Below are 23,339 nucleotides of genomic sequence, written 5' to 3'. Positions count from 1 at the left end.
AGCCCTATATACAGTCAGTGACTCCACTCAGCCAGTCATCCTCATTAGACTCAGGTGCCTGATAATCAGGCTCATTACCTTCCTTAACCAGAATAGGGAGTTCCCCAGACCTCAGTGAAGAAGGGGAAAATGAACTCACAACAGAGAACTAAGACACCCTGCCAGAAGTTTAGGATATGTGCACTGTGACGCCAGATTGTTGAAACCAATAATGCCACTTTTTTATTTCTTTTTTCTTGTAAAAGTTTGTGACTTTATAAATCAACCCCTGTAGATCATCCACTGATCAATTTCATACAGCTGAATGGACAATTGCACAGCAGACACATTTTAAGATCAATAATACATTCTCCCACTCTGACAAAAGAAGCTGGCAACCAGGTAGCCATACCCTCTTCTGATGTTACAATAGTATTTGCTTTAAAGAGAATCTGTTATCAAGTTTTTGCTATGTAATCTTACGATGGCATGAGGTAGGGGTTAAAACTAGTGTTGAGCGATACCGTTCGATACCCAAAAATATGGTATCGGATGGTATCGCCCAATACGAAAAAAATATCGGGTATCGCCGATTCCGATACCGGAAGTCCCATTCAAGTCAATGGGACTTCCGGTATCGGAATTAAAAAAAGGCCTTTGTTTCCTTGTTGGCTAATTCTACATAATTGAAAACAAATAAGAATCATGTAGAATGTATTGTGGGAGGTGGAGGAGACATTAAAAGCATAGTGGTTTATTCAAATCTCATGGCATAGCATTAATTCCAATTTTTTTTTCAAGACGTTCGGAGTTAAAAAGATATTGACTATGTTAACTTTTTTATATTTAGTCAGATATGTATGTTTCACAACTTCCATGCTCTTCACCTTCTTTTGTACTTCTCCCACAGTTTCTCCTTCATGATCCGCAGCAGTAGCATTTTTTTCATCAACTTTTTCTTCACCTTATTCATCTTCTTCTTCTTCACCTTCTTCCCATTAATTTTTTTTTTCCATTCTTCATATTCTTCTTATTCAGCTATTATTAATTTTCATGTGCTATTTCTTCATCTTCTTCCTATTCTTCTTTTTCTTCATTTTCTTATGGTGACAGGCATTCCTGTAGTACTTATCTATAAAAGTTATAAGATTACACCTTACGTTCTGCCTGTCACAAAAGGTTTACAACAGGATTTGTCCGCGTTCAGTTTGGCCTGCAGCAGCAGGCATTTTCCAGGGGCACCACGAGGAGGAACGGACTCACCCCCATTTACTGCTTAGTCTTCTTCTGCTTATAATTTTGATTTCTTCTATGCTGATTTTTTGTCTTATGCTTAATGTTCTTCTGCTTTCTGTTCTTCTGCTTTTGCTTCTTCTGCTTCTTGTTCTTCTGTCTTTTGTTCTGTATCTTGGTGGTTGTCTTCATGTTCTTTGTCCTCTTGGTCTTATTATTTAGGGTCATATTTCTGGTCTTCTTTGGTTTGGTCTTCAGGGTTGTCATCATCAGGGTCATCGTCATGGAGATCAATAAGGATTACCAAAGACAATTTCAAAAAGCTTGATCTTGGAAATGTAGCAGAAGGTACAAGAAGGCTGAGAAACTGGCGAGAACCAGCAGACAGTGCTGGCACCCGGATGGGTAGCAGAAGGAACAAGAGCCAATGGCACTACCGAGGACCAACTGACGGTGCTGGACCACGGTAACTAAGCAGAAGGTACCTGTGCTAAAAAGCACTACCAAGGACCAGCTGATGGTGCTGGACCTCGGATACCGAGATGGAGGCACCTAGGCCAAAGGCTGTGGCGAGAACCAGCAGACAGTGCTGGCACCCGGATGGGTAGCAGAAGGAACGAGAGCCAATGGCACTACCGAGGACCAACTGACGGTGCTGGACCAAGGTTACTAAGCAGAAGGTACCTGTGCTAAAAAGCACTACCAAGGACCAGCTGACGGTGCTGGACCTCGGATATCGAGATGGAGGCACCTAGGCCAAAGGCTGTGGCGAGAACCAGCAGACAGTGCTGGCACCCGGATGGGTAGCAGAAGGAACAAGAGCCAATGGCACTACCGAGGACCAACTGACGGTGCTGGACCACGGTTACTAAGCAGAAGGTACCTGTGCTAAAAAGCACTACCAAGGACCAGCTGACGGTGCTGGACCTCGGATACCGAGATGGAGGCACCTAGGCCAAAGGCTCTGGCGAGAACCAGCAGACAGTGCTGGAACCCGGGTGGGTAGCAGAAGGTACCCATTCAAAGCAAAGTAGCCAGGCCGCAAGCCAGCCGCAGTTACCGAAACCCACAGTCCTACAGGGGGTCCATGTCCCATTGGCACTACGGATCCAGCCTTCAGTGCCAGTTCCCGCAGCCCACATAGGAGTCACCTAAACTGCAGGCACCGTAGAGTCGGCTAACCCGGCCGCAAGACGACAGGACAACGGATTGGTGGCATAGTGACCTTGACACTACCCGGAAACAGCAGGCGTGCTGGAACCAGGCTGGGCAACAGGGAGTCCCCATGCCAAAGACACTGCCGAGAACCAGGTGACGGTGCTGGAACCCAGATGGGTAGCAAAAGCTACAAGAGCCAATGGCACTACCGAGGAACAGCTGACGGTGCTGGACCACGGTTACTAGGCAGGAGGTACCTGTGCTAGAAAGCACTACCAAGGACCAGCTGGCGGTGCTGGACCTCGGATACCGAGATGGAGGCACCTAGGCCAAATGCTCTGGCGAGAACCAGCAGACAGTGCTGGAGCCCCCGGGTGGGTAGCAGAAGGTACCCATTCAAAGCAAAGTAGCCAGGCCGCAAGCCGGCCGCAGTTACCGAAACCCACAGTCCTACAGGGGGTCCATGTCCCATTGGCACTACGGATCCACCCTTCAGTGCCAGTTCCCGCAGCCCACATAGGAGTCACCTAAACTGCAGGCACCGTAGAGTCGGCTAACCCGGCCGCAAGACGACAGGACAACGGATTGGTGGCATAGTGACCTTGACCCTACCCGGAAACAGCAGGCGTGCTGGAACCAGGCTGGGCAACAGGGAGTCCCCGTGCCAAAGACACTGCCGAGAACCAGGTGACGTGCTGGAACCCAGATGGATAGCAAAAGCTACAAGAGCCAATGGCACTACCAAGGAACAGCTGACGGTGCTGGACCACGGTTACTAGGCAGGAGGTACCTGTGCTAGAAAGCACTACCAAGGACCAGCTGACGGTGCTGGACCTCGGATACCGAGATGGAGGCACCTAGGCCAAAGGCTCTGGCGAGAACCAGCAGACAGTGCTGGAACCCGGGTGGGTAGCAGAAGGTACCCATTCAAAGCAAAGTAGCCAGGCCGCAAGCCGGCCACAGTTACCGAAACCCACAGTCCTACAGGGGGTCCATGTCCCATTGGCACTACGGATCCAGCCTTCAGTGCCAGTTCCCGCAGCCCACATAGGAGTCACCTAAACTGCAGGCACCGTAGAGTCGGCTAACCCGGCCGTAAGACGACAGGACAACGGATTGGTGGCATAGTGACCTTGACACTACCCGGAAACAGCAGGCATGCTGGAACCAGGCTGGGCAACAGGGAGTCCCCGTGCCAAAGACACTGCCGAGCACCAACTGGCGTTGTTGGAGCCCAGGGACAATCATGGTGTAGGCCGAGGCCTACTTGGTGGTAGTTTTAGATTGTTTGTAGGCTACAACAGACTGTCAACGTGCTCCAATTAGGCATCTGTCTCCACTCTGTTTCCAGGATTTCACGTGACCACCAACACCGCCAGTTTATGCGTACAGCAGCCGTCTGCCCAATCCACACGTGTTGCTGTGTTACTGGGATTCTGTAATGTCAGCAGATCCCCTGATGTGTGTCTGCCACTGTCTCCTGCTCTGTCCACATTCCCATCGCTTGCAGTGGGAAGGTGGACAGCGCAGGAGACAGTGGCGGACACATATTGGAGGATCTGCTGACGTTACAGAACCCCAGTAGCACAGGAACACATGTGGAATGCGTGGACGGCAACTGTGAGCAGGAACTGGCAGTGTTGGAGGTCAGGGGAAATACTAGAGACAGAGTGGAGACAGAGGCCAAATCAGAGAATGTTTAAATCTGAAGTAGTTACAATTTGGAGGCAGCAGCAGTTTACCCTCCACACAGCAGGGGATCAGCTGACGTTACCGAACCCCACTTTCACATGAACGAGTGTGTTTTTCTGTGTGGACAGCACTTCCGAGCACCAACTAGCGTTGTTGGAACCCAGGGACAATCATGGTGCAGGCCGAGGCCTACTAGGAGCCAGGTGTAAAGCTGAGGTATTTTGACTTTGGAGGGAGCAGGACACTTTGCCCTCCACACAGCAGGGGATCAGCTGACGTTACCGAACCCCACTTTCACATGAACGAGTGTGTTTTTCTGTGTGGACAGCACTTCTGAGCACCAACTAGCGTTGTTGGAACCCAGGGACAATCATGGTGCAGGCCGAGGCCTACTAGGAGCCAGGTGTAAAGCTGAGGTATTTTGACTTTGGAGGGAGCAGGACACTTTGCCCTCCACACAGCAGGGGATCAGCTGACATTACTGACCCCCACTTTCACATGAACAAGTGTGTTTTTCTGTGTGGACAGCACTTCCGAGCACCAACTAGCGTTGGTGGAGCCCAGGGAGAACCAGGGTGCAGGCCGAGGCCTACTTGGTGGCAGTTTTAGATTGTTTGTAGGCTACAACAGACTGTCAACGTGCTCCAATTAGGCATCTGTCTCCACTCTGTTTCCAGGATTTCACGTGACCACCAACACCGCCAGTTTATGCGTACAGTAGCCGTCTGCCCAATCCACACGTGTTCCTGTGTTACTGGGATTCTGTAATGTCAGCAGATCCCCTGATGTGTGTCTGCCACTGTCTCCTGCTCTGTCCACATTCCCACCGCTTGCAGTGGGAAGGTGGACAGCGCAGGAGACAGTGGCGGACACACATTGGGGGATCTGCTGACGTAACAGAACCCCAGTAACACAGGAACACGTGTGGAATGCGTGGACGGCAACTGTGAGCAGGAACTGGCGGTGTTGGAGGTCAGGGGAAATACTAGAGACAGAGTGGAGACAGAGGCCAAATCAGAGAATGTTTAAATCTGAAGTAGTTACAATTTGGAGGCAGCAGCAGTTTGCCCTCCACACAGCAGGGGATCAGCTGACGTTACCGAACCCCACTTTCACATGAACAAGTGTGTTTTTCTGTGTGGACAGCACTTCCGAGCACCAACTGGCGTTGTTGGAGCCCAGGGACAATCATGGTGCAGGCCGAGGCCTACTAGGAGCCAGGTGTAAAGCTGAGGTATTTTGACTTTGGAGGGAGCAGGACACTTTGCCCTCCACACAGCAGGGGATCAGCCGACGTTACCGAACCCCACTTTCACATGAACGAGTGTGTTTTTCTGTGTGGACGGCACTTCCGAGCAACAACTGACGATGTTGGAGCCCAGGGATAGTCATTTTGTAGGCTGAGGCCTACTTGGAGGCAGTTTAAGATAAGACGTTGTTTGAATTTGGAGGCAGCAGCAGTTTGCCCTCCACACAGCAGGGGATCAGCTGACATTACTGACCCCCACTTTCACATGAACAAGTGTGTTTTTCTGTGTGGACAGCACTTCCGAGCACCAACTAGCGTTGGTGGAGCCCAGGGAGAACCAGGGTGCAGGCCGAGGCCTACTTGGTGGCAGTTTTAGATTGTTTGTAGGCTACAACAGACTGTCAACATGCTCCAATTAGGCATCTGTCTCCACTCTGTTTCCAGGATTTCACGTGACCACCAACACCGCCAGTTTATGCGTACAGTAGCCGTCTGCCCAATCCACACGTGTTCCTGTGTTACTGGGATTCTGTAATGTCAGCAGATCCCCTGATGTGTGTCTGCCACTGTCTCCTGCTCTGTCCACATTCCCACCGCTTGCAGTGGGAAGGTGGACAGCGCAGGAGACAGTGGCGGACACACATTGGGGGATCTGCTGACGTAACAGAACCCCAGTAACACAGGAACACGTGTGGAATGCGTGGACGGCAACTGTGAGCAGGAACTGGCGGTGTTGGAGGTCAGGGGAAATACTAGAGACAGAGTGGAGACAGAGGCCAAATCAGAGAATGTTTAAATCTGAAGTAGTTACAATTTGGAGGCAGCAGCAGTTTGCCCTCCACACAGCAGGGGATCAGCTGACGTTACCGAACCCCACTTTCACATGAACAAGTGTGTTTTTCTGTGTGGACAGCACTTCCGAGCACCAACTGGCGTTGTTGGAGCCCAGGGACAATCATGGTGCAGGCCGAGGCCTACTAGGAGCCAGGTGTAAAGCTGAGGTATTTTGACTTTGGAGGGAGCAGGACACCTCTGCCCTCCACACAGCAGGGGATCAGCCAACGTTACCGAACCCCACTTTCACATGAACGAGTGTGTTTTTCTGTGTGGACAGCACTTCCGAGCAGCAACTGATGATGTTGGAGCCCAGGGATAGTCATTTTGTAGGCTGAGGCCTACTTGGAGGCAGTTTAAGATAAGACGTTGTTTGAATTTGGAGGCAGCAGCAGTTTGCCCTCCACACAGCAGGGGATCAGCTGACATTACTGACCCCCACTTTCACATGAACGAGTGTGTTTTTCTGTGTGGACAGCACTTCCGAGCACCAAATAGCATTGTTGGAGCCCAGGGAGAACCAGGGTGCAGGCCGAGGCCTACTTGGTGGCAGTTTTAGATTGTTTGTAGGCTACAACAGACTGTCAACGTGCTCCAATTAGGCATCTGTCTCCACTCTGTTTACAGGATTTCACGTGACCACCAACACCGCCAGTTTATGCGTACAGTAGCCGTCTGCCCAATCCACACGTATTCCTGTGTTACTGGTGTTCTGTAATGTCAGCAGATCCCCTGATGTTTGTCTGCCAATGTCTCCTGCTCTGTCCACATTCCCACCACTTGCAGTGGGAAGGTGGACAGCGCAGGAGACAGTGCCGGACACATATTGGGGGATCAGCTCACGTTACAGAACCCCAGGAACACAGGAACAAGTGTGGAATGCGTGGACGGCAACTGTGAGCAGGAACTGGCGGTGTTGGAGGTCAGGGGAAATACTAGAGACAGAGTGGAGACAGAGGCCAAATCAGAGAATGTTTAAATCTGAAGTAGTTACAATTTGGAGGCAGCAGCAGTTTACCCTCCACACAGCAGGGGATCAGCTGACGTTACCGAACCCCACTTTCACATGAACGAGTGTGTTTTTCTGTGTGGACAGCACTTCCGAGCACCAACTAGCGTTGTTGGAACCCAGGGACAATCATGGTGCAGGCCGAGGCCTACTAGGAGCCAGGTGTAAAGCTGAGGTATTTTGACTTTGGAGGGAGCAGGACACTTTGCCCTCCACACAGCAGGGGATCAGCTGACGTTACCGAACCCCACTTTCACATGAACGAGTGTGTTTTTCTGTGTGGACAGCACTTCTGAGCACCAACTAGCGTTGTTGGAACCCAGGGACAATCATGGTGCAGGCCGAGGCCTACTAGGAGCCAGGTGTAAAGCTGAGGTATTTTGACTTTGGAGGGAGCAGGACACTTTGCCCTCCACACAGCAGGGGATCAGCTGACATTACTGACCCCCACTTTCACATGAACAAGTGTGTTTTTCTGTGTGGACAGCACTTCCGAGCACCAACTAGCGTTGGTGGAGCCCAGGGAGAACCAGGGTGCAGGCCGAGGCCTACTTGGTGGCAGTTTTAGATTGTTTGTAGGCTACAACAGACTGTCAACGTGCTCCAATTAGGCATCTGTCTCCACTCTGTTTCCAGGATTTCACGTGACCACCAACACCGCCAGTTTATGCGTACAGTAGCCGTCTGCCCAATCCACACGTGTTCCTGTGTTACTGGGATTCTGTAATGTCAGCAGATCCCCTGATGTGTGTCTGCCACTGTCTCCTGCTCTGTCCACATTCCCACCGCTTGCAGTGGGAAGGTGGACAGCGCAGGAGACAGTGGCGGACACACATTGGGGGATCTGCTGACGTAACAGAACCCCAGTAACACAGGAACACGTGTGGAATGCGTGGACGGCAACTGTGAGCAGGAACTGGCGGTGTTGGAGGTCAGGGGAAATACTAGAGACAGAGTGGAGACAGAGGCCAAATCAGAGAATGTTTAAATCTGAAGTAGTTACAATTTGGAGGCAGCAGCAGTTTGCCCTCCACACAGCAGGGGATCAGCTGACGTTACCGAACCCCACTTTCACATGAACAAGTGTGTTTTTCTGTGTGGACAGCACTTCCGAGCACCAACTGGCATTGTTGGAGCCCAGGGACAATCATGGTGCAGGCCGAGGCCTACTAGGAGCCAGGTGTAAAGCTGAGGTATTTTGACTTTGGAGGGAGCAGGACACTTTGCCCTCCACACAGCAGGGGATCAGCCGACGTTACCGAACCCCACTTTCACATGAACGAGTGTGTTTTTCTGTGTGGACGGCACTTCCGAGCAACAACTGACGATGTTGGAGCCCAGGGATAGTCATTTTGTAGGCTGAGGCCTACTTGGAGGCAGTTTAAGATAAGACGTTGTTTGAATTTGGAGGCAGCAGCAGTTTGCCCTCCACACAGCAGGGGATCAGCTGACATTACTGACCCCCACTTTCACATGAACAAGTGTGTTTTTCTGTGTGGACAGCACTTCCGAGCACCAACTAGCGTTGGTGGAGCCCAGGGAGAACCAGGGTGCAGGCCGAGGCCTACTTGGTGGCAGTTTTAGATTGTTTGTAGGCTACAACAGACTGTCAACGTGCTCCAATTAGGCATCTGTCTCCACTCTGTTTCCAGGATTTCACGTGACCACCAACACCGCCAGTTTATGCGTACAGTAGCCGTCTGCCCAATCCACACGTGTTCCTGTGTTACTGGGATTCTGTAATGTCAGCAGATCCCCTGATGTGTGTCTGCCACTGTCTCCTGCTCTGTCCACATTCCCACCGCTTGCAGTGGGAAGGTGGACAGCGCAGGAGACAGTGGCGGACACACATTGGGGGATCTGCTGACGTAACAGAACCCCAGTAACACAGGAACACGTGTGGAATGCGTGGACGGCAACTGTGAGCAGGAACTGGCGGTGTTGGAGGTCAGGGGAAATACTAGAGACAGAGTGGAGACAGAGGCCAAATCAGAGAATGTTTAAATCTGAAGTAGTTACAATTTGGAGGCAGCAGCAGTTTGCCCTCCACACAGCAGGGGATCAGCTGACGTTACCGAACCCCACTTTCACATGAACAAGTGTGTTTTTCTGTGTGGACAGCACTTCCGAGCACCAACTGGCGTTGTTGGAGCCCAGGGACAATCATGGTGCAGGCCGAGGCCTACTAGGAGCCAGGTGTAAAGCTGAGGTATTTTGACTTTGGAGGGAGCAGGACACCTCTGCCCTCCACACAGCAGGGGATCAGCCGACGTTACCGAACCCCACTTTCACATGAACGAGTGTGTTTTTCTGTGTGGACAGCACTTCCGAGCAGCAACTGATGATGTTGGAGCCCAGGGATAGTCATTTTGTAGGCTGAGGCCTACTTGGAGGCAGTTTAAGATAAGACGTTGTTTGAATTTGGAGGCAGCAGCAGTTTGCCCTCCACACAGCAGGGGATCAGCTGACATTACTGACCCCCACTTTCACATGAACGAGTGTGTTTTTCTGTGTGGACAGCACTTCCGAGCACCAAATAGCATTGTTGGAGCCCAGGGAGAACCAGGGTGCAGGCCGAGGCCTACTTGGTGGCAGTTTTAGATTGTTTGTAGGCTACAACAGACTGTCAACGTGCTCCAATTAGGCATCTGTCTCCACTCTGTTTACAGGATTTCACGTGACCACCAACACCGCCAGTTTATGCGTACAGTAGCCGTCTGCCCAATCCACACGTATTCCTGTGTTACTGGTGTTCTGTAATGTCAGCAGATCCCCTGATGTTTGTCTGCCAATGTCTCCTGCTCTGTCCACATTCCCACCACTTGCAGTGGGAAGGTGGACAGCGCAGGAGACAGTGCCGGACACACATTGGGGGATCAGCTCACGTTACAGAACCCCAGGAACACAGGAACAAGTGTGGAATGCGTGGACGGCAACTGTGAGCAGGAACTGGCGGTGTTGGAGGTCAGGGGAAATACTAGAGACAGAGTGGAGACAGAGGCCAAATCAGAGAATGTTTAAATCTGAAGTAGTTACAATTTGGAGGCAGCAGCAGTTTACCCTCCACACAGCAGGGGATCAGCTGACGTTACCGAACCCCACTTTCACATGAACGAGTGTGTTTTTCTGTGTGGACAGCACTTCCGAGCACCAACTAGCGTTGCTGGAACCCAGGGACAATCATGGTGCAGGCCGAGGCCTACTAGGAGCCAGGTGTAAAGCTGAGGTATTTTGACTTTGGAGGGAGCAGGACACTTTGCCCTCCACACAGCAGGGGATCAGCTGACGTTACCGAACCCCACTTTCACATGAACGAGTGTGTTTTTCTGTGTGGACAGCACTTCTGAGCACCAACTAGCGTTGTTGGAACCCAGGGACAATCATGGTGCAGGCCGAGGCCTACTAGGAGCCAGGTGTAAAGCTGAGGTATTTTGACTTTGGAGGGAGCAGGACACTTTGCCCTCCACACAGCAGGGGATCAGCTGACATTACTGACCCCCACTTTCACATGAACAAGTGTGTTTTTCTGTGTGGACAGCACTTCCGAGCACCAACTAGCGTTGGTGGAGCCCAGGGAGAACCAGGGTGCAGGCCGAGGCCTACTTGGTGGCAGTTTTAGATTGTTTGTAGGCTACAACAGACTGTCAACGTGCTCCAATTAGGCATCTGTCTCCACTCTGTTTCCAGGATTTCACGTGACCACCAACACCGCCAGTTTATGCGTACAGTAGCCGTCTGCCCAATCCACACGTGTTCCTGTGTTACTGGGATTCTGTAATGTCAGCAGATCCCCTGATGTGTGTCTGCCACTGTCTCCTGCTCTGTCCACATTCCCACCGCTTGCAGTGGGAAGGTGGACAGCGCAGGAGACAGTGGCGGACACACATTGGGGGATCTGCTGACGTAACAGAACCCCAGTAACACAGGAACACGTGTGGAATGCGTGGACGGCAACTGTGAGCAGGAACTGGCGGTGTTGGAGGTCAGGGGAAATACTAGAGACAGAGTGGAGACAGAGGCCAAATCAGAGAATGTTTAAATCTGAAGTAGTTACAATTTGGAGGCAGCAGCAGTTTGCCCTCCACACAGCAGGGGATCAGCTGACGTTACCGAACCCCACTTTCACATGAACAAGTGTGTTTTTCTGTGTGGACAGCACTTCCGAGCACCAACTGGCGTTGTTGGAGCCCAGGGACAATCATGGTGCAGGCCGAGGCCTACTAGGAGCCAGGTGTAAAGCTGAGGTATTTTGACTTTGGAGGGAGCAGGACACTTTGCCCTCCACACAGCAGGGGATCAGCCGACGTTACCGAACCCCACTTTCACATGAACGAGTGTGTTTTTCTGTGTGGACGGCACTTCCGAGCAACAACTGACGATGTTGGAGCCCAGGGATAGTCATTTTGTAGGCTGAGGCCTACTTGGAGGCAGTTTAAGATAAGACGTTGTTTGAATTTGGAGGCAGCAGCAGTTTGCCCTCCACACAGCAGGGGATCAGCTGACATTACTGACCCCCACTTTCACATGAACAAGTGTGTTTTTCTGTGTGGACAGCACTTCCGAGCACCAACTAGCGTTGGTGGAGCCCAGGGAGAACCAGGGTGCAGGCCGAGGCCTACTTGGTGGCAGTTTTAGATTGTTTGTAGGCTACAACAGACTGTCAACGTGCTCCAATTAGGCATCTGTCTCCACTCTGTTTCCAGGATTTCACGTGACCACCAACACCGCCAGTTTATGCGTACAGTAGCCGTCTGCCCAATCCACACGTGTTCCTGTGTTACTGGGATTCTGTAATGTCAGCAGATCCCCTGATGTGTGTCTGCCACTGTCTCCTGCTCTGTCCACATTCCCACCGCTTGCAGTGGGAAGGTGGACAGCGCAGGAGACAGTGGCGGACACACATTGGGGGATCTGCTGACGTAACAGAACCCCAGTAACACAGGAACACGTGTGGAATGCGTGGACGGCAACTGTGAGCAGGAACTGGCGGTGTTGGAGGTCAGGGGAAATACTAGAGACAGAGTGGAGACAGAGGCCAAATCAGAGAATGTTTAAATCTGAAGTAGTTACAATTTGGAGGCAGCAGCAGTTTGCCCTCCACACAGCAGGGGATCAGCTGACGTTACCGAACCCCACTTTCACATGAACAAGTGTGTTTTTCTGTGTGGACAGCACTTCCGAGCACCAACTGGCGTTGTTGGAGCCCAGGGACAATCATGGTGCAGGCCGAGGCCTACTAGGAGCCAGGTGTAAAGCTGAGGTATTTTGACTTTGGAGGGAGCAGGACACCTCTGCCCTCCACACAGCAGGGGATCAGCCGACGTTACCGAACCCCACTTTCACATGAACGAGTGTGTTTTTCTGTGTGGACAGCACTTCCGAGCAGCAACTGATGATGTTGGAGCCCAGGGATAGTCATTTTGTAGGCTGAGGCCTACTTGGAGGCAGTTTAAGATAAGACGTTGTTTGAATTTGGAGGCAGCAGCAGTTTGCCCTCCACACAGCAGGGGATCAGCTGACATTACTGACCCCCACTTTCACATGAACGAGTGTGTTTTTCTGTGTGGACAGCACTTCCGAGCACCAAATAGCATTGTTGGAGCCCAGGGAGAACCAGGGTGCAGGCCGAGGCCTACTTGGTGGCAGTTTTAGATTGTTTGTAGGCTACAACAGACTGTCAACGTGCTCCAATTAGGCATCTGTCTCCACTCTGTTTCCAGGATTTCACGTGACCACCAACACCGCCAGTTTATGCGTACAGTAGCCGTCTGCCCAATCCACACGTATTCCTGTGTTACTGGTGTTCTGTAATGTCAGAAGATCCCCTGATGTTTGTCTGCCAATGTCTCCTGCTCTGTCCACATTCCCACCACTTGCAGTGGGAAGGTGGACAGCGCAGGAGACAGTGCCGGACACACATTGGGGGATCAGCTCACGTTACAGAACCCCAGGAACACAGGAACAAGTGTGGAATGCGTGGACGGCAACTGTGAGCAGGAACTGGCGGTGTTGGAGGTCAGGGGAAATACTAGAGACAGAGTGGAGACAGAGGCCAAATCAGAGAATGTTTAAATCTGAAGTAGTTACAATTTGGAGGCAGCAGCAGTTTGCCCTCCACACAGCAGGGGATCAGCTGACGTTACCGAACCCCACTTTCACATGAACGAGTGTGTTTTTCTGTGAGGACAGCACTTCTGAGCACCAACTGGCGGTTTCGGAGCCCAGGGATAGTCATTTTGTAGGCTAAGGCCTACTTGGAGGCAGTTTAAGATAAGACGCTGTTTGAATTTGGAGGCAACAGGAGAATTTGCCGTACACACAGCAGGGGATCAGCTGACGTTACCGAACCCCACTTACATATGAACAAGTGTGTTTTTCTGTGTGGACAGCACTTCCGAGCACCAACTAGCGTTGTTGGAGCCCAGGGAGAACCAGGGTGCAGGCCGAGGCCTACTTGGTGGCAGTTTTAGATTGTTTGTAGGCTACAACAGACTGTCAACGTGCTCCAATTAGGCATCTGTCTCCACTCTGTTTCCAGGATTTCACGTGACCACCAACACCGCCAGTTTATGCGTACAGCAGCCGTCTGCCCAATCCACACGTGTTCCTGTGTTACTGGGGTTCTGTAATGTCAGCAGATCCCCTGATGTGTGTCTGCCAATGTCTCCTGCTCTGTCCACATTCCCACCACTTGCAGTGGGAAGGTGGACAGTGCAGGAGACTGTGGCGGACACACATTGTGGGATCTGCTGACATTACAGAACCCCAGTAACACAGGAACATGTGTGGAATGCGCGGACGGCAACTGTGAGCAGGAACTGGCGGTGTTGGAGGTCAGGGGAAATACTAGAGACAGAATGGAGACAGAAGCCAAATCAGAGAATGTTTAAATCTGAAGTAGTTACAATTTGGAGGCAGCAGCAGTTTGCCCTCCACACAGCAGGGGATCAGCTGACGTTACCGACCCCCACTTTCACATGAACGATTGTTTTTTCTGTGTGGACAGCACTTCTGAGCACCAACTGGCGGTGTCGGAGCCCAGGGAAAATCAGGAAGTAGGCCGAGACCAACTTGGAGCCAGGTGTAAATCTGAGGTTGTTTGACTGTGGAGGGAGCAGGAGAGTTTGCCATACACACAGCAGGGGATCAGCTGACGTTACCGAACCCCACTTACACATGAACGAGTGTTTTGTCTGTGCGGACAGCACTTCTGAGCACCAACTGGCGGTGTCGGAGCCCAGGGAAAATCAGGTAGTAGGCCGAGGCCTACTTGGAGCCAGGTGTAAATCTGAGGTTGTTTAACTGTGGAGGGAGCAGGACACTTTGCCATACACACAGCAGGGGATCAGCTGACGTTACCGAACCCCACTTACACATGAGCGAGTGTTTTGTCTGTGCGGACAGCACTTCTGAGCACCAACTGGCGGTGTCGGAGCCCAGGGAAAATGAGGTAGTAGGCCGAGGCCTACTTGGAGCCAGGTGTAAATCTGAGGTTGTTTGACTGTGGAGGGAGCAGGACACTTTGCCATACACACAGCAGGGGATCAGCTGACGTTACCGAACCCCACTTACACATGAGCGAGTGTTTTGTCTGTGCGGACAGCACTTCTGAGCACCAACTGGCGGTGTCGGAGCCCAGGGAAAATCAGGTAGTAGGCCGAGGCCTACTTGGAGGCAGTTTGCGATTGTTTCTAGACTACTACTAACTGTCAACGTACTCCAATTAGGCCTCTGTCTTCACTCTGTTTCGAGTATTTCCTCTGGCTTCCAACCACGCCAGTTGCTGCTCTGAAATGCCGTCTGCACAACCCACACTTGTTCCTGTGTTACTGGGGTTCTGTATCAGCAGCTTCTCCCTAGAGGTGAGTCAGGCAATGTCTCCTGCTCTGTCCACATTTCCACTACAAGTAGTGGGAATGTAGACAAAGCAGGAGACATTGCCGTGCTCAACTCTGGAGATGAGCAGATGTTACAGGACCCAGGTACCACAGGAACAAGTGTGGATTGTGCAGACGGCACTTGAGAGCAGAAACAGGCGGTGTTGTAGGCCGGAGGAAATACTCAAAACAGAGTGGAGACAGAGGGCAAATCAGAGAACATATTAAATCAGAGGTAGTCAGAAGTTGTAGGCAGTAGGAGAGTTTGCCGTACACACAGCAGGGGATCAGCTGACGTTACCGAACCCCACTTACACATGAGCGAGTGTTTTGTCTGTGCGGACAGCACTTCTGAGCAACAACGGGCGTTGCTGTAGCCCAGGAAATAAAGTTCAGGTCATAGAAACATGAACACAACAGGAGACCTGGATCCTGTTGCCAGCCAATTATTTATTCTGGAAGAGGACTGGCAAATTCAGGTGAGATCCAGGCCTTGTTCATTTTCACAAAAGTAAGCCGGTCAACATTATCGGCGGATAGTCGCGTGCGACGGTCTGTTACCACACCACCTGCAGCACTAAAGACACGTTCCGATAATACACTGGCAGCAGGGCAAGCCAGCACCTCCAATGTATACTGGCTAAGCTCTGGCCATGTATCCAGCTTAGAGACCCAATACTTGAACGGGGAAGAGCCGTCTGGGAGAACACTAACAGGGCACGACAAGTAGTCTGTCACCATCTGACGGAAACGTTGCCTCCTGCTGACTGGAGCTGTCTGTGATGGTGTAGCCGTTTGTGGCTGTCCCATAAAACTTTTCCACATTTGGGCCATACTGGTCTTGCCTTGTCCTGCGGCACTGCCTCTGCTACCTCTTTGTGCAGAGCTTCCTCCACTGCCTCTACCCACATGGCTGCTTTGAAAAGCACTACCAGCAACACTTGTGGGGGGAATGGAGAACATGATGGCCTGCACAAGTGTTTCTTGGTACTCCCGCATTTTTCGCTCCCGGTTCAACTGTGGTATGAGGCTTTGTAAGTTGTCCCGGTAGCGAGGATCTAGGAGGGTGTACACCCAATAATCAGCCGTGTGGAGAATGTTGGCGATGCGGCGGTCATTTAACAAGCACTGCAGCATGAAATCAACCATGTGCTGCAGACTGCCAACTGGACCGGAAACGCTGTCCCCAGCTTGAGGCAGCATCTCTGCCTGCTCAGCATCACCCCACCCTCGCTGTACACACTGACTACTAGAGCCTTGTGTACCTCCCTCCTCTGGAGAGATGTGTTCCTCCTCCTCCATTGACTCCTTGTCATCCTCCTCACTAAGTGTCCCCTGCCTGGGCCTTTGTGTGGAAGCACGTTGCGCAGACTTGCCAGAAGCAGATGGCATTTCTGACTGCTCATCCTCGACCTCTTCAAAAACCTCCTCTCTTAGTGCTTGTAAGGTTTTTTGAAGCAGACAGATGAGGGGGACAGTCATGCTGATTAGTGAATCATCTGCACTGGCCATCCGCGTGGAGTCATCGAAGGCACGCAAAACTTGGCAGATGTCCCTCATAGTGGCCCACTCAGTGGTGGTGAAGTGTGTCCGGCGCACAGTGCGACTTGTTTGTGCCTGATGCAGCTGGTACTCCATTACTGCTGCCTGCTGCTCACACAACCGCTCCAACAAATGTAACGTTGAATTCCACCTGGTGGGGAGGTCACATATGATGCGATGTTCTGGCAGGCGGAATCGGCGTTGCAGAGATGCAATGCGCGATCTTGCCATGCTGGAACGCCGCAAGTGAGCACACTCTAGGCGAACCTTGTGCAGCAGTGCATCAAGATCCGGATAGTCCCTCAGAAAGCTCTGCACGACCAAACTGAGCACGTGTGCCAGACATGGTATGTGAGTGAGGTTGCCTAGGCCCAGAGCTGCCACTAGATTTCGGCCATTGTCACTCACTACCAAACCTGGCTGGAGATTCGCTGGCACAAACCACACATCGCTCTCCTGCTTGATGGCATTCCAGAGCTCCTGTGCTGTGTGGCTCCGATTCCCCAAAGAAATTAATTTAAGGATGGCCTGTTGACGTTTGGCCACACCTGTGCTCATATCTGGCCTAACAGGCTCACGCAGTGCTGATTCCGAGGAACTAGAGTAGGAGGAGGACTCAATATGTACAGACTGCATTCCTGCAATCCTTGGAGTTGGCAGAATACGTCCAGAGCCACTCTCCAGATCTGTACCTGGCTCCACAACATTGACCCAATGGGCAGTGAGGTAAAGGTGTCGTCCCTGTCCATGGCTACTGGTCCACGCATCGGTGGTCAGGTGGACCTTGCTACTGACAGCATTTAGTAGCGCATTTTTAATTTTTCCCTCCACATGCTTTTGCAGGGCAGGGACAGCTTGCCTGCTGAAATAAAAGCGGCTGGGCACATTGTATTGTGGAACTGCCAATGACATAAAGTTCCGGAAGGTGTCAGTCTCCACCAGCCTGAATGACAGCATCTCAAGGGCCAGTAGTTTGGCAATGCCGGCATTCAGAGCCAGTGCTCGGGGATGGTTTGCCGAGTATGGCCGCTTTTTCTCCCATGCCAGTGCTACCGATTGCTGGTGAGTGGCCTGGGAGTGTGCTGATGACTGCGAACGTGGTTCAGTGGGTGGAATTTCACTGGGTCTCTGGACAACAGTGGCAGTGGTTCTTCCATGGCGTTCCAGTGAGGAAGCTGAACCAGCTGTGTGTGAGCTGGAGGAAGAGGCCCCAACACAAGCTGAAGAGGTGGTAGGTGCTGCTGAAGGTTGGCCTACATCTTCAGTGTGTCTGTGTAACTCCAATTGGTGCTTGGTACACACATGTTTCCACATATTTGTGGTATTGAGGTTGGTCACATTTTTCCCTCGTTTCACTTTCTGATGACACAGCTTGCATTTGACAAAGCAAATGTCATCTGCAACTGTGTCAAAAAAAGACCACGCACTGCAAGTCCTGGGAGCGCCCGTTTTGTGTTTTGGAAGAGGATTGCTCCTCATGGGTGCCAAAGTGGAGGCTACAGTCAACCAAGTCTGCCCCCGCCCTCTCCCTCCTCTTTTGGCCGTTCGGGGAATCTCTTCCTCAGAGCTGCTCCCACCACCTTCCTGTGGCTGACGCCATGATGGGTCAAGGACCTCATCATCTCCACTCCCCTCTTCAAGCACCGGCTGGTCCTGGGTTGTCTCGCCAGCACGGTACGCACCAGAAATTGGCAACTGAGTCTCATCATCATCTGATGCATACTGAGGTGTGCTGACCATAGGCACTGGCCCACCCGCCTCTTCAGATTCAGAGGGACAAAGCAGTTGCGCATCACTGCATACTCCCTCTTCTTCACGCTCTAGAATGCTGCTTGGCTGGCCACCTCTTTCCAAGCCAACAGATTCTGAGAACAGAAGTAAAGATTGAGATGGCTCCTGTCCAGGGCTCTCAGACTGCCTGGGCAATTTGGCAGGTGGTGAAGAGACAGATGGTTGCTCTTCAGTGCTCTGGCCTTGGGAGGATGCGGAAGTCATTGAAGTGGATGCGTTGGCTGCCATCCATCCGACAATGGCTTCAATTTGTTCGTCACGCAGCAGTGGGGTACGGCGAGGTCCTACAAAGCTGCGCATGAAGGACTGTTGCCTGGTAAAAGTGGGGGATGCCGGGTCACTGGTGGCCGCAGCAGACACCGAATCCCCACGTCCTCTCCCTGCTGAATCCCCCCGTCCTCTCCCTGCTGAAACTCCACGGCCACGACCACGTGCCTTACTCCCTGCCTTCTTCATCTTGGTAGACTGATAAAGATAGGCAGAAAAGTAAAAAAGGGGTGGCTTAGTGTTCTTATTCCTGAACACCTGCTAACCAGTATAAGAAACACTAATTTGGCTAAGAGTGTGTGTACTACACTTTAATATGATCTAATGTGGCCTAGACAACTGTAAAGTGGAGTGTTTGGTGAACTTTATTTCCTTTTTTTTGGGTGGGGGGAAAGGAAAGGATGTGACCAAAGTTTGAAAGCTATAGTATCACAAACTTTTTGGAGCGATTACAATGCAGGAAGCTAACCTACAATGCAATTGATGAGGCTCCAAAAAATAGGGTGATACTAGCCTGGCTGGCCCTGAAGGGCACAAGCCAGCAAAAAGGCTCCTCTATCTAATCCTATATAGTGTTTGCAACCAACCAATGGCAATGGATGCGGTTGGAAGCACACTAATATAGGAGCAAAAATCTGGCTAAATTAGCTGCAAAAAAAGGACTATGTATGAGGCAGTGATACACGCTGAGCTTACTACAGCTAGCGGTGGCTGTAGAACACACTGCAACGTGAGCTGCACTCACACACAGAGAGACCTATCAGACAGCCAAAAACAGTGCAGAGAAATGGGCTATAGCACTGAAAGGCTGCTGAAAGGCTCCGCTGTCCACTCCTTTAGTGTTTGCAACCAACGTATATGGATACGTATGGAAGCACACTATACAGGAGAAAAAAAAAGCAGCAATAAAAGAAAAATGTGTATGAGGCAGAGACACACGCTGGCCGGCCTACAAGCAGACGTGCCTGCAGGACACACTACACAGCGTGGGTCTGCACTCACACAGCCCTTGCAGACAGCTGTGAAAACAGCGCTGCTAGGGAAAAGCAAGCTACAGTGGTGGTTTATGTAGTCTGGGTTAAGCACTATATGTTTTGTGGAATCGCTATTTCTAACTGTCCCTCACAGTCTTCAACAGCAGCCTGTCCCTAACTGAATTCACAGCAGAGTGACCAGAAATGGCGGCTGCAGCGCTTTTTATAGTGCATCATGACATCATTTCAGCAGCCAATCACAGCCAAGCCAGTAGTTAACATGCCTACATGCCTAACAGGATATGCCCACACTTCTGAGGATCCCCATTGGCTGAATCAAATCGATACAGCTAATATCGGCCGATACCCGATACTTGCGGTATCGGAATGCTCAACACTAGTTAAAACTCAAAATCTCAGCAATGCCTCTCTTATTGATTTTGTGTACTTGCAATGATTGGTTTAGCACCAGAGCTTATCATTTCTGGAACACAGCTGTGGTCTGCCTCCACCACCTCATGTGATAAATAGCTCAGTGTCTATAGCTATTGTTTATAGAGAGCTGGTGGGGGCAGGATTAGATTACTCAGCTCTGCTTCAAACTAACTCTAAAAGCTCTGATTGTGTCAGAACGACTGCACCCAGTATTCTAAGTGATACATCCTTGGATTCAGCTTCTCTTTGCCTACATCATGCTGCTCTCAGATGGGGTAGCAAAAACCTGCTGACATATTTCCTTTAAAACATAGGCAGTGTTCTGGATGTGTGATGTGACAGCAATGTTTATCTTTATTTCTATTATCTCTTCAAAATTGATATAATCTACAATCACAAACAATATTTTATTTCATATTTTTGATGCACAAAATTCTTGCTTACACACTTGCTTCATTTGATTATACCGTGTAAAAACATTACCAAAAGGGCTAATTTTTTATTTAATTTTAAAAGTAATAAATATTTTTACATTCACATAAAAAAAGATAAAGGTATTAGACCATAGTAAACCACTAAACAATTTATGCATTTTATACATTTATGGTATGATTCACTATCAGTGTATTCTTTTTTTTTTTTACAGGACCTCCTGTAAATGTTACCTGCAACATATTTGTTAACAGTTTTGGATCGATAGCAGAAACCACCATGGTATGTACGTGATAATAATATGAATTTGTGCTATAATCATTACTACCTGATATTTACCTCAATCTGATACTTTGCGTGCTAAATGTTGAGGGAACAAAGTGTTCTATGAGATGTTTTAGAAATCACCGTATAGCATGGGGCAGACAGTTTTCAAAAGTTGCACAGTTTTTGAAGTGGAACGCTTATGTTTTTGGCAATTCTGACTTATATGCACACAAAGTCTATATGTTGAGCGTTGGAAGCAGAAACTGTGTAGAATTTCGAGTTTTTAAGAGTTTTGAGTTTTTGAGGGGGATTTGGAGAGTTTGCACTCATTCTACCCCCTCTATAAAAATCTTTGTGTACACAACGGAAGAAGCTCTCCAAATCTTCCTCAAAACCTCTGAACTCATCAAAGACTTGGAAGTTCTGCTCAGTTTCTGCTCTGAAAACTCAGCAAAAATCCTAAAGGTATGTTTCCACGGACCAACCGGTGGTACGGTATGACCGCTGATCGGTAAACGTCTACCGATCGGCAGTCACTTGACTTTATGCTTTCACAGGCAAACCAAAGCAAATTATACCCACTGAGCAATGTATGTTAAATTGCAAAGTACTCATAGGCTGCCATGGTTCTCAGCAGCAGGAGTTTTTTTACACAGGACAATGCAACGTCGAGAACAATGATCTTTTATGCTGCACTAAAGATCATTTCAAACGTGAAAATGATCAGCAGCCTGTTCAACAACACTCATTGATGATTATCTGGCAAATTAAAGCCCCTTAGGGTGCACATACCCCTACAATAGAGCTTAATAGGATAAGGCTTTCAGGCTTTTTAAGAGCGGACTCACTATAAAAAAAAACTCCATCTGTACATAGCCTTAAGGATATTTGCTCTTTATAAAAGATAATACATGAATAAATATTATAATTGATTTTATTTTACTCTGCAAAGGTCATCTATTTCCTAATAACCGTCACTCTATATCTAGAAGCTCGCCATGACTTTATGCAAACAGAAATTGTGAAATATAAAATATATGAAAGCATAATACAGCAGCATTTCATATCACTTTGCTATCGTTTGTCTTGTTTATATATTGTAGCTAGAACTGATATATATATATATATACAGTGGGGCAAAAAAAGTATTTAGTCAGTCAGCAATAGTGCAAGTTCCACCACTTAAAAAGATGAGAGGCGTCTGTAATTTACATCATAGGTAGACCTCAACTATGGGAGACAAACTGAGAAAAAAAAATCCAGAAAATCACATTGTCTGTTTTTTTTTTCATTTTATTTGCATATTATGGTGGAAAATAAGTATTTGGTCAGAAACAAAATTTCATCTCAATACTTTGTGATATATCCTTTGTTGGCAATGACAGAGGTCAAACGTTTTCTGTAAGTCTTCACAAGGTTGCCACACAAGGTTGTTGTTGGTATGTTGGCCCATTCCTCCATGCAGATCTCCTCTAGAGCAGTGATGTTTTTGGCTTTTCGCTTGGCAACACGGACTTTCAACTCCCTCCAAAGGTTTTCTATAGGGTTGAGATCTGGAGACTGGCTAGGCCACTCCAGGACCGTGAAATGCTTCTTACGAAGCCACTCCTTCGTTGCCCTGGCGGTGTGCTTTGGATCATTGTCATGTTGAAAGACCCAGCCACGTTTCATCTTCAATGCCCTTGCTGATGGAAGGAGGTTTTCACTCAAAATCTCACGATACATGGCCCCATTCATTCTTTCATGTACCCGGATCAGTCGTCCTGGCCCCTTTGCAGAGAAACAGCCCCAAAGCATGATGTTTCCACCACCATGCTTTACAGTAGGTATGGTGTTTGATGGATGCAACTCAGTATTCTTTTTCCTCCAAACACGACAAGTTGTGTTTCTACCATACAGTTCCAGTTTGGTTTCATCAGACCATAGGACATTCTCCCAAAACTCCTCTGGATCATCCAAATGCTCTCTAGCAAACTTCAGACGGGCCCGGACATGTACAGGCTTAAGCAGTGGGACACGTCTGGCACTGCAGGATCTGAGTCCATGGTGGCGTAGTGTGTTACTTATGGTAGGCCTTGTTACATTGGTCCCAGCTCTCTGCAGTTCATTCACTAGGTCCCCCCGCGTGGTTCTGGGATTTTTGCTCACCGTTCTTGTGATCATTCTGACCCCACGGGGTGGGATTTTGCGTGGAGCACCAGATCGAGGGAGATTATCAGTGGTCTTGTATGTCTTCCATTTTCTAATTATTGCTCCCACAGTTGATTTCTTCACTCCAAGCTGGTTGGCTATTGCAGATTCAGTCTTCCCAGCCTGGTGCAGGGCTACAATTTTGCTTCTGGTGTCCTTTGACAGATCTTTGGTCTTCACCATAGTGGAGTTTGGAGTCAGACTGTTTGAGGGTGTGCACAGGTGTCTTTTTATACTGATAACAAGTTTAAACAGGTGCCATTACTACAGGTAATGAGTGGAGGAAAGAGGAGACTCTTAAAGAAGAAGTTACAGGTCTGTGAGAGCCAGAAATCTTGATTGCTTGTTTCTGACCAAATACTTATTTTCCACCATAATATGCAAATAAAATGAAAAAAAAACAGACAATG

General features: G+C 49.7%; 1 protein-coding gene across 3 annotated transcripts in view; it reads left to right on the top strand.

Moving 5' to 3' along the window:
• Positions 1–23,339, top strand: part of GLRA3 (glycine receptor alpha 3) — a 419,963-nt gene that overhangs the window by 87,924 nt on the left and 308,700 nt on the right. For all 3 annotated transcript variants that reach the window (XM_073577590.1, XM_073577598.1, XM_073577603.1), the window contains exon 3: positions 20,687–20,754. In XM_073577590.1, the coding sequence (XP_073433691.1) occupies positions 20,687–20,754 (68 nt within the window). The remainder of the gene's footprint in view (positions 1–20,686; positions 20,755–23,339) is intronic.

The sequence above is a fragment of the Dendrobates tinctorius genome, unplaced genomic scaffold (assembly GCF_039654945.1).
Source record: "Dendrobates tinctorius isolate UK_male_01 unplaced genomic scaffold, ASM3965494v1 ptg000008l, whole genome shotgun sequence".
Taxonomy (NCBI): Eukaryota; Metazoa; Chordata; class Amphibia; order Anura; family Dendrobatidae; genus Dendrobates; species Dendrobates tinctorius.
Note: the sequence above shows the minus strand (reverse complement) of the source record. Positions and strands in the feature narration are given on the sequence as shown.